This window comes from Ailuropoda melanoleuca, chromosome 13 (genome assembly GCF_002007445.2).
Source record: "Ailuropoda melanoleuca isolate Jingjing chromosome 13, ASM200744v2, whole genome shotgun sequence".
NCBI classification, from domain to species: domain Eukaryota; kingdom Metazoa; phylum Chordata; class Mammalia; order Carnivora; family Ursidae; genus Ailuropoda; species Ailuropoda melanoleuca.
This window is the reverse complement of record NC_048230.1, coordinates 86,851,117-86,865,187: the sequence shown is the minus strand read 5'-3', so window position 1 is coordinate 86,865,187 and position 14,071 is coordinate 86,851,117. Positions and strand designations below refer to the sequence as shown.

The 14,071-nt window shown below is 43.9% G+C and overlaps 1 protein-coding gene across 1 annotated transcript in view; it reads right to left on the bottom strand.

Moving 5' to 3' along the window:
- Nucleotides 1-14,071, bottom strand: part of PCSK2 (proprotein convertase subtilisin/kexin type 2) — a 257,585-nt gene that overhangs the window by 21,944 nt on the left and 221,570 nt on the right. Inside the window, exon 9 of the mRNA XM_034641611.1 lies at nt 1,414-1,629. Within this exon, the coding sequence (XP_034497502.1) occupies nt 1,414-1,629 (216 nt within the window). The remainder of the gene's footprint in view (nt 1-1,413; nt 1,630-14,071) is intronic.

Below are 14,071 nucleotides of genomic sequence, written 5' to 3'. Positions count from 1 at the left end.
GGTGACACCTTCCCCGGGGGGAGGGGTGAAGCAGCATGAGTACAACAGGACTGGGAACTCCCTCACTTCCTTTCTGCTCTGCTCTTCTCCCTTTCTGTCCACAGAGCTCCCCTGATAGGAGAGGCTGAAGCCTCCTTTCGCATGGGAGGACCGGGCACACTCGCTGTCCTCCCCAAGACCAAGGGGGAGCCGAGGATTCACAGAGGGAGCCAGGTAAAGGCCGTGTCCCTTCTAGGTAAAGGGATGTCCTGGCTCACATGAGAGCCAGGCCAGCTTGCCAAGGCAGAGTCCAGGCAGGGATTTGGCACTGGAGCCCTGGCTGGTAATGATGCTTGTGTTCTGAGTTCCTACCCTCTGTTGGGAGACCCCAGCAGAGGTGGGCGGCCAGTCACCATGTAGCTCAGCAGGAATACGGAACCACCTGCCGAAGTCCAGGCTGGGAGGTCCGAGGAAAGGGGGATATATGAGTGAGATACCCAGAGAGAGGAAGGGATCCAAAGAGGTCCATTATGCTCTCCAGATACATATTTGAAGGGGACTTGAAAATTCACCAGGTCACCAAGCTGCCCAGGAGGGAAGTGCTGCTCAGAAAAACACAACAAATAATCTAAGTCTGGGATTCTTAACCTTTTTGTTTTCTCAGTCATGGACGTATTTTAAAATATGATGAAAACCACTTCTCTTGCCTTGGAAAAAATACATTTGTGTGCCCGGAAGGGACTATGGACTCAGAGACGTCCACCCATGGACGCAATTTTTTAATTATGGTAATAAACGAATGGGCTCTTAGCTCAGGTGGCATGACAGTGTGATGGCCCAGTTCTTAATATTAGCTCTCCTTTAAAGTGGTATGCTGGGACAACTTTTTTTTTTTTTTTAAAGATTTTTATTTATTTGACAGAGAGAGAGAGACAGCCAGCGAGAGAGGGAACATAAGCAGGGGGAGTGGGAGAGGAAGAAGCAGGTTCATAGCAGAGGAGCCCAATGCGGGGCTCGATCCCATAACGCCGGGATCACGCCCTGAGCCGAAGGCAGATGCCCAACCGCTGTGCCACCCAGGCGCCCCTGCTGGGACAACTTTTTGATCATCAGAGTTCATCGTTATTTGCAAGGCAAAACAAGAAACAAGAAAGACAACCTACAGAACAGGAGCTGGAAAGGGATCACAATGCTTGCTTCAAACCGGCACAGCACTTGGCTCTACCTTGGTAACGAAGCATGATCAGGTCTGGAAGACAATGAATCTGCGGAGCCTCACAACAGATACTGACTCTTTGAGGGCAGAAGCGAAGAGCACCACCCTCTGGTGACGTCACCCAGTGCTGGTGCATGACATCACCCAGTGTCTGTGCATGACGTCACGCAGCAGGGGCGCGCTCCACCGCCTCCCCGAGGGTGGGGGTCCGCACTCACCACGCCGGCCTCGGGGTTCCTCTTCCTGCCATTGCTGAAGGTGGAGGCCAAGGTGGAGGAGCAGCTCTCGTCGTACAGGGCGGTCCTGCCGTCGTTGATGGCCGAGTTGATGGAGATGGTCCACATGCTGGAGGCGTAGCCGTCACAGTTGCAGTCGTCGTAGCTGCCACCGTCCCCGGAGGCCCACACGTAGATGCTGCCTTTGCCTCCTCGGCCCTGGGTTGGGGGGTGGACAGAGAGAAAGGCCACCAGGTCCCGCGCACGCCCGCCCTGGGGGCTGCCGGGAAGTCCCGGCCCGCGGAGGGGGCGGGCAGCGGGGGGAGCACAGCACCCGGGCTTCCTCAGCAGCTCCACGCCGCTCTGTCCCCCTGGAAAACCACTGTCCTGCCCCTGGGGTCCTGAGAATTCTCGTTCTTTGTCCGGAAGTTACCCGGATTTACTGTTTGAGCTGGGGGTCACATGCTAAGAAAAGCTGGCAGAATCACCGTAAAATTTATAAGTAAACGGCTTTTAAAAAGCGTAGAAGTGGTACATCCCATGGTAAGAAACCAGACGTGTATTGAAAAGAAAATTAAAGAAAAACCTTTCCTACTCGTGATCATTATTACTCAATTCTTATTCCTCCTTTCAGACAGTCTTCAGCCAAAATGTAAATGTACATATATGTTTATACTTAGCTCTAGAAGATGTAAAAGATATTTATATATATCTTTGATTTTATAATTATATATCTTTTATATATACATTTACATTTATGTAGATATTTGAAGTTTAAAATACACATTTTACTCCAAAATCTTGCAAATCGTATGTATATACATGCGTGTGTGTGTGTGCGTGTGTGTGTGTGTATTTACCTGATTGGTTCATACTAGAACTCTTTTTTGGGGGGGAGGGGCAGAGAGAGAGGGAGAGAGAGAATACCCAGCAGAGTCCTCCCTGAGCATGGAGCCCAACACAGGGCTGGATCTTATGACCCTGAGATCATGACCTGAGCGGAAATCAAGAGTGGCAGCTAAGAGTTTTCTTAACTGACTGAGCCACCCAGGAGCCCCTAGAATTCTTTTAAACACAATACTGTATGACATTTTAACCTGTGTAAGGGAACACCAAATATTGGAAGAAAGTTCAATATCAACAAAAATAACTTAAAATGCATAATGATATGCACAATGGTTATTGCCCTATGCTAATGAGTTGTAAACACCAAGCTTAGTTATAAATACCTACAGTTCACATTGCTCATCTGTTCAACCATGTTCTTATTGCCTATCTTTCTTTTCCTGTTCTCTGTCTTCTAGGACTATTCGCTCTATCTCCACAACCCAGGAGTGGCCATTCCCTCTGGCTTCTTATGTTCCGATCCTGGGGCGGTAGGGCTGGGGCTCCTCTGTTCCCCTGTTGGCCAGGTGGGTGGAGCACAGCAGTGGTGTGGGAGGTGAGCGCAGGTGTGCAGCCTGTCCTCTCTCCACTGCCTGGCCGGGGGTGGCTTGGTAACCCTCTAGGACGAGAAGACATATTGCTGTGGCAGAGAAAGTCTGTCCCTGCGTGGCCACCAGGGGTCTATGGTCCTGACTCAGGGGCTTAAGGGCAGAGATGCCAGAAAGCTGGGAGATGACCAGATTACCTCCAAGACCTCTGCCCCCCTGACAATGAGAAAAGACATTTCAATTGTTTCTAACAGGACTTGGAGTTGATTAGCCCATGATTGACTGAGTCAATGCATCAACAAAGATTTTTTCAGCCACCAGCTGAGAACGGTCCACAGCGTCTTGGTAAATCTATACTGGAAAACTCCCATCGAAAGCAGCAACTTCTCTCAGAAACCCGGCCAGAGAGGGAAGAAGTGTATCATCCCGACAGCTGGTGCAGGGGATCGCGCTTTCACACAGACTCAGATATGGGCTCAACGTCAGGCAGTGGCAGCCAACGAAAGCGAAACGTGGTGAATCAGGGTAAATGGGTGAAGCCCACCAAATGTGGAACTTTCCCCGGACCCAAACCACCGTTGGGCTGCTAGTGAGACAAACCAGCTTTTGCTGAAAGGAAATCAGCGCCAGAGGCGTTGTCACCGTGGTGTGGGGGTGTGGGAGGCGACTGTGGCTCTCATTTCTCGGGCTTCTCCGTGTTCATGCTCCCTCTACCATATGCCTTTGCAGTCCTGCCTGCCAACAGGGGGAGTCTATTCCTCACCCCTTGAATATGGCTTCCTCTCTTTGCTTTGTTTGGAGAAAGCTGTGGAAAGAAGTGCTGGCGTCGGTTCCAAGCCCAGGTCTCAAGAAACTCCATACCTATCTGTTCTCCCTCAATTCTGTCGCACCACAGGACAGACCCGAGGTAGCCTTCTGCTTGATGACAGACAGAGCCCTGGCGGATTCACCGCCCTGGTGGACAGCCAACCCCTGGCCGACGTGAGGGCGGCCACCCCAGACCAGCCCGTCTGTAGTTCACCCTGCAGCTGAGCCCAGATGCATGAGTGAGGCCAGCTGGCATGAGCGGAGGCCGGCCCAGATGGCAGAACAACCCGGCTGACCTAGAGACCCGGGAGCAGGACGTAAGTGGTGGTTATTTTAAACCACTGAGTTTTGGGGCAGTTTGGTATGCGGGCTGGCTCACTAATGCACAGAGTGAAGCTGCCAGCCTGTTTCTCAAGAGTAAGCAGCAAACGTTGGTTTTGCATTGGACTGTCAGACCTGCTCACAAGAATACCAGCATTCCTAGGAATATTAAGTTTTGTTTTCCTAAGGGGTGTGTGCGTGTGTTTACGTGAGGTAATAACAGTTACATCCATGGTTCTAATGATTGGGTATCCGCACCAAACAGTCCCCAGTAGTCTGGGGACAGGCACATGGGGAAAGGGTATCTATAAAAGGACTAGAAGTGCGTCTCTCTTAACCGTGTGGGATGGGTCTGTTATGAGCACACCTCATTTTCCTGTTAAAATGATGCCCCAAGATCCAATCTGCTCCTAGCTTCTACCGAACGGGAGCTGGGCAGAAACAGACAGAACCACCATGACCCATATTCCAACAATAATCAGTTGGACAATGCAAGAAGAAACTAAGACAATAATCAGAAGGAGCACTTCTATGGCACTTACTGTATGCCAGGGACTGCTCTAAGTACTTTACATATTAACGACAGGTTAATCCTTACAGCAAACCTACATGCGACAGCATTTATGTCAGCCACGTGAAGCATAGAGTACTTAGAAAGAAACTGACAAAACAAAAAAAAAAAAAAGAAAGAAAAGAAAAAAAAAGAGCTAAGGACTAAATAAGACTTTGAAACTCTCTGGAGGGACACAGATGAAGATCTGACCCAATGGGAAGACACCTCAACCCATCATGCTCTCGGATAGAAGAAAGCATCACAGAGATGTCCATTTTCCCCAAGTGAACTTACAAATTTAACATCCCGATACATACACTGTAGCAATCAAGGTTCCACACTGGGCAGTTCAACAGAGGGAATTTTATCCGGAGACCAGGTGATAAAGGAGAACCGATGCCCACCTGGAGTATGAGAGGCTCACCCAGAGACTTAGGGGGAGATGACACATCGGTGTTCACTGTAGGAGGGATGGGGGGCCTGCGAGGGTGGGCTGTCTGCTGGCGCCCTCCCACCCTTGTTCAGTAACGCATGCTCCACATGACAGAAGGGCAGTCAGACTCGCCCCAACCCTTTGCATTGGAGTTCCCTTCTTCCCCTCCTACATTTTTTTTTTTTTTAAAAGAAGGCAAGTGCATTTTGATGAAAAAAAAATACATGGTACAGCTCCTCTTTGAATTCTGCCTTTGAACCAGGGGTCTCTTGGAGTTTAGCGGGATTAGTGCCTTCTGAAATTTTTCAGGAAATGAGTTTCTCCCCTAGGGGCCATTTGGTGCCCCAGGGGGCAGTGGGCACCGTTCGACTTCTTTAGTGCTCACCGCTAGCATCTAGCGGGAAGATGTGTGTGCATGCACTATTAGCTTCTCGTGGGCAGAGGCCAGGGATGCTAGTAAGCTTTGACGGTGCACCAGACAGTGCCCTGCCCCCTGCCACACCCTCCCCCACACAAGGAAGAACTATTTGGCTCAAAGTGTCAGCAGTGCCAAGGCTGACACTCTAACCTACTGGCAAAGGGCAGTGAGTTGGAACTGGCTGGGTTGGTTTTTTTTTAAGATTTTATTTATTTGAGAGAGAAAAAGACACAGATAGCAAGAGAGAGCATGAGCGGGGAGGAGAGGGAGAAGCAGGCTCCCGCTGAGCAGGAACCAGAATCCTGGAATCATGACCTCAGCCAAAGGCAGATGCTTAACCAACCGAGCCGTCCAGGTGCCCCTGGGAACTTGCTGGTTTTAAGGGCATAGCCTAAAGCAGCCTCTCACAAGCCCCGGATTTCTTTTTTATTATTATTTAATAAATTTGACACGTTACATTTTGTAAACTTAAGGTGGATAGTGTATTACTTTGATACATTTACATACTGTAATATGACTGCTGTTGAAGAAATATTGATTGCATTCTTTCATTAGAGTGCCATATTGGTGTCTATCCACTATACTGTGCATTGGATCTCTATGGCTACTTTACCACTTGTTACAAGTTTGTACCCTTAAACACCATGAGTCTTAGCCCCCACTCCAACCTCTGGTCACCACCATTGTACTCTCTGTTGTTGTCTTTAACAGGTTTGACTTTTTAGATTCTACACCTAAGTGCCATCATATGGTACTTGTGTTTCTCTGTGAGACTTCTCTCACTTTGCGTAATGGGTTGCTGCAAATGGCAGGATGGTCCCCTTTTTCATGACCAAATAATATTCCATTTACACATAATCCACATTTTTTTTAAAAAGTAGGCTCCATGTCCAACATGGAGCCCAACCAAGGGCTTAAGCTCACAACCCTGAGATCAAGACCTGAGGTGAGATCAAGAGTTGGATGCTTAACCAACTGAGCCACCCAGGTGCCCCGGGATCCGCACTTTTTTTTATCCATTCATCCATGGATGGGCATTTGGGTTGTTTCCATATCTTGGCTATCATGAACAATGCTGTGATAAGCATGAAGATGTCTTGTTGAAATCCTGTTTCTTCTTCCTTTAGATAAATACCCAGAGGTGGAATTGCTGGATTGCCTGGTAGATCTATTTTTAATTTTTTGAGAAACCACCGTATTGTTTTCCATAGTGGTTGCTCTAATTTGCATTCGTATCAACAGTGCACAAAGGCTCCCTTTTCTCCACATCCTTCTCAGCACTCGTCTCTTGTGTTCTTGATGCTAGCCATTCTAACAGGTATGAGGTGACATTTCATTGTGGTTTTGATTTGTATCTCCCCAAGGATTAGTGATGCTGAGCATCTTTTCATGTGCCTAGTGGCCATTTGTATGTCCTTTATGGACAATGTCTATCAAGTTCTTCTATTTTTAATAGTATCATTTGGTTTTTTATTAAGTTGTGTTAGTTCTTTGTATGTTTTAAATCTTCGCCCCTTATCTGATACACGGTTTGCAAAAATTATCTCCCATTCTGTAGGTTGCTGTCCCACTTTCTTTTGCTGTGCAGAAGCTTTTGAGTTTGATATAGTCCCATCTGTCGATTTTTTTTTTTTTTGCTTTTGTTGTTTTTGCTTTTAGCATCATGTGCAAAAAATCATTGCCAAAACCAATATTGCTGAACTTCTTCCCTCTGTTTTCTTCTAGGAGTTTCATGGTATCAGGTCTTAGGTTTAAGCCTTTGATCCATTTTAAGTTAATTTTTGTGAGTGGTGAGATAGGGTCCAGTTTTGTTGTTTTGCCTGTGTTACCTCCAGTTTTCCCAGCACCATTTGTGGTATCCTTATCTGATTTTGCTATCAAGATAATGCTGGCTTCCTAGAATGAATTTGGAGGTGTTCTCTCTTCTCAATATTTTAGAAGACTTTGAGGAGGATTGGTGCTAATTCCTCCTTAAATATTTGGTGGAATTAACCAGTGAAGCCATCTGGCCCTAGAGTTTTCCATGTCAGGAGTTTTTTGATTACTGGCAATCTCGATTCATTATTGATCTGTTCAGATTTTGTTTCTTCCTGATTCATTCTAGGCATGTTGTGTGTTACTATAATGTATCCGTTTGTTCCAGGTTATGTAATTTGTTTGTAGTAGTCTCTTACAATTCTCTGTATTTCTGTAGTATCCATAGTAATGTGTCCTCTTTCATTTCAAATTCTATTTGAGTCTTTTCTTTTTTTTAAGTCTAGTTATTAAAGAATTAGTCTAGCCATCAAACTTGTTTATCTTTTAAAGTAATGGTTTTTGGTTCTGCTGACCCTTTCTACTGTTTTTCTGGTCTTTATTTCATTTATTTTTGCTCTTTTATTATTTCCTTTGTTAACTTTGGCCTTGACTAGTTCCTCTTTTTCTAGTTCCTTGAGGTATAAAGGTAGGTTGTTTGAGATTTTTCTAATTTCTTAAGATATATAATGTGTTAACTGCTATAAACTTTTCCTTTAGAAAGTTTTTGTTGCACCCCACAAAATTTGATATGATGTATTTTCATTTTAATTTGTGTTCCTTTTCATTTCTTCTTTGACACATCAGTTATTTAGAAATGTGCTGTTTAGGAGTCCCTGGGGGGCTCAGTCGTTAAGTGTCTGCCTTCGGCTCAGGGCGTGATCCCAGGTCCTGGGATTGAGCCCCACATCAGGCTCCTCCGCTGGGAGCCTGCTTCTTCCTCTCCCACTCCCCGCTTGTGTTCTTTCTCTCGCTGGCTGTCTCTCTGTCAAATAAATAAATAAATAAAAATCTTAAAAAAAAAATGTGCTGTTTAGTTTCGAAATATTTGAAGATCTACTCATTTTCCTCTGGTTGACTTCTAATTTCATGCCATTGTGGTCAGAGAAGATAGCTGATGTGATTTCAATCTTCTTCAATTTGCTAAGATTAGTTTTGTGGCCTATCATATGATCTATCCTGGAGAATGTTCATGTGCACTTGAGAATATGTATTCTGTTGTTGGATGGAATGTTCTATATATGTCTGTTAGGTCCATTTGTTTTCCAGTATGGTTCAACTCCAAAGTTCCCTTGTTGATTTTCTGTCTGCACAATCTCTCTACTGCTGATAGTGGGATACTGAAGTCCCCTACTGTTATTGTATTGCTGTATATTTCTCCCTTGAGATTTGTTAGTATTTGCATAATGTAGTTTGCTGCTCAGATGTTGGGATTTCTGAGATGTACATATTTGAGAGATGTACATATATGAGATGTACATATTTATAATTGTTACGTCTTCTTGATGTAACAGAGGGTCCCTGACTTAGGACGGTTTGACTTACAGTTTTTAGACTTTATGATGGTGCAAAAATGATACTCATTCAGTAGAAACCATCCTTTGAATTTTGAGTTTTTAACCTTTCCCTGGTCCAGTGATATGCAGTATGGTCCTTTCTCATGACGGCAGGTAGCAGCAGCAAGCTGCGGTTCCCAATGGCAACGCGATCACGAAGGTAAACAATCAATACATTTACAGCCATTCTCTACCCATACAGTCACTTCGTTGTTCGCTTTCAGCACAGTATTCAAGAACTTACCTGAGATATTCAAGTCCTTATTATAAAGTAGGCTTTGTGCTAGATGACTTTGCCCAACTGTAGGCTATGTAATTGTTGTTAGCTCGTGTAAGGTCGGCCAGGCTAAGCTATCGTGTTTGGGAGGTCAGGTGTATTAAACGCATTTTCAACCTATATTTTTATCTTGTGATGGGTTTATCAGGATGTAACCCTCTCATAAGTGGAGGAAGATCTGTATCGACTCCTTTATCATAATTATATAATGACCTGCTTTTCCCTTGTTATCAATTTTGTCTTGAAGTCTATTTTGTCTGATATAAGTATGTCTACACCCACTTTCTTCTGGCTACCATTTCTTGCAGTATCATCCTCTGCCCCTTCACGTTTGAGTCCGAGTTTGTGTTTGGAGCTGAGAAGAGTCTCCTGAAGGCGGCATACAGCTGGGTCTTCATTTTAATCCATCCAGACACTCTGTTCCTTTTGATTGGTGAGTTCAATCTACTTACATTTAAGATGATTATTGATGTATGAGGACTTACTATTGCCATTTTATCTTCAGTTTATGAGTTGTTTTGTATCTCCATTGTTTCTTTTTCTTTGGTTTATTTACTTTTTAGGTTGCTGGTTTTCTATGGTAATTTGCTCAGTGCCCCCCCCCCCCCCCCCCCCCCCCCCTTTTAATTCCTTTCTCNCCCCTGCCAGCCTTTTTAAGTATTTTGTCTCTGCTCAAGATTTTGTTTTGTAGATCCCATGAGGTGTGTATAAAACATCTCATAGATAAAATAGTCCTTTTTTCTGCTGATAGCAACTTATCTTCATTTGACTGTACAGTTTCTGGCGTTTTCCTCTTCTTCTTTGATGCTTTTGTTGTTACAAATCAGCACCTTGTATGCTGTGAGTTTGTTGCCAAATTGTAGTAGCACTATTTATTTTTAATGCTTTGCTCTTTTAAACTTTATGCTACAATCATTTAACACCCTATTCTAAACGAGGGTTATAATTTTGACTTTAGTAAAAATCGGGGGTATATCTGTCTTTTCATTTTAGATAGAAGAGCTCCTTTCGCCATGTTTTTGGTAAGGTAGGTCCAGGGGTGGCGAACTCCCTCAGCTTTGCACTTGCTTTTCCCCTTCATTCGGAAGGGTCACTTTAACGGATGGAGTATTCTTGGCTGGAAAAGTTTCTCTCTCAGTACTTTGACTATGACATTTCACTCTCTCCTGGCCTGTAGAATTTCTGTTGAAGAAATCTGCTGATAATCTTATGGGGGTTCCTTTGTAGGTTATGTTCTTCCACCACCCCTCCCCACCCCCCTGGCTGCCTTCTTTTTTAGCATCAGTTTTTGACAGTTCCATGATAATGTGTCTTGAAGAGGGTTTTCCAGCATTCAGATAGTAAGGTGACATATTAGCTTTGTGGACCTATTAGCTTTGTCTAGTTCTTTCTTCAGGTTTGGGAAGTTCTCAGCTACTGTTTCTTTAAATATTCTGTCTGTCCCCCTCTCCTTCTCTTCTCCATCTGGATGCACATTGTTCTTATGTTGGTCCCCCTAGTGGAGTCCGATAGCTCTTGTAGGGTTTCTTTGCTTCTTAAAAATCTTAGTTCTTTCTCTTCCACCTGAATCGTTTCTGGATTCTGATTTTCCAGCTCACCTATTCTCTCTTCCATCTGATCTCTATTTCCAATACTTTCTAATGCATTCTTCATCTCATCTACTGAGTTCTTCAGCTCCAGAATTTCATTCTTCCTGGCAAAGTACTCCTTCTGTTAATTTTATTCCTGAGTTCATTAAATTGCTTTTCTGAGTCTTCTTGGAGCTTGCTGAATTGCTTCGTAACAGCTACTTGGAGTTCTCTATCAGTTAGATCCTAATCTTCTGTGACTTGGAGACTGGCTGCTGGAGAACTGCCATTTTCTTTTGGTGATACCGTATTACTGTGATTTTTCATGGTGTTTGATGAGATGTGCCTCTGCTGTCGCATTTGAAGTAGGGAATATCTTTCTCATTTAGGCAAAGTTTTGTTTACTTTGATTTTTATCAGTTCAACAGGTTGGCAATTAAAGGCCTTTCTTTTGTTTTCCAGAAGGTGGCGATAAAGCACAGATATCCCCTCGCCCCTCCCCCCCCTTTCCTAAGCGCTTTACAGCTGCATTTGGGAGCACACGTTCCACCCTCCACCTGCCCTTCTGGAGGGGCCACTGAGGCTGTCATGGTTACTTGGGCACGGGCGTCATCACCAGCGCTGAGGTTGCCAGGGTTGCTGGGGCCGCAGCCAAGTGGGCTGGGGTCACGGGTGCTGCTGCTAGCAGCCTGGGGGTTGCTGGGGATACCTTCGTCTCTGGGGCCACTGCCACTGCCAAGGTCGCTGGCGTTACAGGCACCACTGCTGCTGCTCCCCCCCCCCCCCCCCCCCGTTCTGCTGCAGCTCCCTGGGTTTCGCCTTCTCCACAAGGTCCAATGCACCCACCAGATAGATGTACAGATGTTAGAGTCTCTCTGGAGTCCCGCTGTGCTGTGCAGAGGAGCCCCTATTGGGCTATGAATCCCCTACTTGTTGTAAATTAAAAGGGAGAAACAAAGGGAATGACTCACGCTGCCATGATACTGACATCACTCCCCCCCCAATTTCCTAAAAGTTCATGCAGATTTTGTATTTTGTCCATAATATAAAAATAATGTCACAAATTGCTTACCATCAGCTGAAGTAAAGTTGAAGCCAGAAACCGGTGTTGTGGTTCTATGTGCCCCCCGCCCAGCATATCACCAGCCCCAGGAGGTGAAAATCCCACTTTAAGAAGCATGGGGCTAAAGCGAGTTGGTCTCTCCTGCTCACCAGTGCGTAGTAATCTGGGCAAATGACCAGATCAGGCCCCGACCCACTGGTATTACCTGCTTGCAGATACTAGGGAGGCAAGCCTGTTATAACTTGCCTCTTCCTAAGCACTCAGTCATACTAATTTTTTATTCTCCAGTCACCTTGACATCTTAATACAACATCGTCATACTTTTTAAACAAGTCATTACATTTTTTATTGCAAAAATCATATTTATTATAGAATAACTGAAGTCTAGACCCCGAAGAGGAAAATAAAAACCCTTTATAATTGTCCATGAATAGAAAATCCCTGGTGGTATTTTGTGGATTGGTGCCAGTTTAACATATAAATGCAAACAGTAAGGGCAGGTTTAAGAATGAAATTAGGATCATAAAATATATTCACGTTTGTGGCCTTGCTTCAAATGTATTTTTGCTTTTATATTATTAACATTTCCTGATATAATTAAATATTCCTCTATGCTGTAATTTTTATTAGTCTTGTTAAATATCCATTCCATAATTTATTTACTCCTTTTCTTAGACATACATGGAAGGCTGTTTCTAAGTTTTAAAGTTCTGAATGAACATCATTTTATATATGTCTTTGTATTTCTGTTTATTTCCTTAGGCAGAATTTCTTTTCTTTTTTAAGATTTTATTAATTTATTTATTTGTTTGAGAGAGAGAGAGCGCAGGCACGTGTGAGTGCAAGTGGGGGAAGGGGCAGAAGGGGAAGGAGAGAATCTCCAGCAGATTCTGCACTGAGCGCACAGCCTGATGTGGGGCTTGATCTTAGGACCTCAAGATCACGACCTGAGCCGAAACCAAGAGTCCAACACTCAACCAACAGAGGCACCCAGGCTCCCCAGGCAGAATTTCTAAAAGGGGGAATTTAGGGTAAAAAGGAATGAATGTTTGAAGATTCTTGATCCGTATTGCCATGCTGCTGCACTTTATATAAAAAGCTTAACAACTAATTTTTTTTTTTTTTACCAGCAATGTGTAAGAATTCTACAATCAGCCCCCATGGGTCAAGATTTAGAGTCATACATTTTAAAAACTGATTTTGCCAATTTATTGGGCAAAAATGGTAGCTTGTTGTTTTGAGTTATATATTTTTCCATGACCAGTTGAGTTTATCTTTTTGCATACTTATTGATCATTTGTATTGCTGCTTTATGAATAGCTTAGAAAAGCACCAAGCCCCAAAGATAATACCCTTTGCCTATCTTTTTCTTTCATCTTCCTTTTATTGATTTGTTAGAGCTTTTTCTATATTAAGGACCCTAGCCAAATTTCTGTCATTTGTATTACATATGTATTTACCTAATCTTTTCTTTTACATATTGCATTTTGAGTTGCAGAAAATTTCCCACTATATTGCATAAATCTATTATTTTTTGCAAATACATATTTTAACCACCACATGAAACAACGTACTGATTTACAAATATCGCCTTTCTGCACTCACAGTTCGTTGAATAATTTTACTCAAACTATTCACAAACATCTTTGACATTTGTGTTTGTCCTCACTAGATCACTGGTTACCTTTTGAGTCACCTAGTAGTTTTTCTGGGCTCGTTGTGGTAGTCATTGGTGCTATATGACATATATTTCTAGCTGTCCACTGTCTGGGCCCCTGATCCCTTTGTGTTTGGGTGGGGTGTTGTAAGCCAATTTAATCAATGAGTTTTGAGTGGGAGTGGCTGATACATAGTGTCATTTCTAGGCTGAACCATTTACTAGTCAGTGCCACATGCTACAGAACACCCTCTTTCCCTCTGCACCGTGACTAGCAATGTCCCAGATGTAAGCTCTGTTCCCGGAGGAACTGTGATAAGCAAAGCCCCCTACTGACCACGGTGATGTGTAGCTGAATGAGAAATCAACCTTTGCGGTTTGAAGCTTCTGAGCTTTTGGGGCTCTTTGTTACCACAGCATGATGTAGCCTCTCCTGACTGATACAGTTCATTATGTTCGGTTCCATTTGCCTTCTAGCAGATATAGCATTAAAAGAAATCTGTGTAGTGCAGTCCCTGGAATTTTTATCCCAAGCCACAAGTAGCCATCTGTATAATATTAGAGCAGCTGCTGTTTTCATTTTTTCTGAAATGTGTATTCTTACCCTTGACAACTTATCCACCTACGGAATTGCTTCTTATTTTGGGGGATGAATAAAAACCTTTTAATCTGAAAAATGTTAAGCACAACAAAAATAGAGTGAATACTGTATTGAATCCCCATGGATCCATTGCTGAGCTTTAACAACAACCCGACTTGCAGAAATTTTGAAAGATTTTAT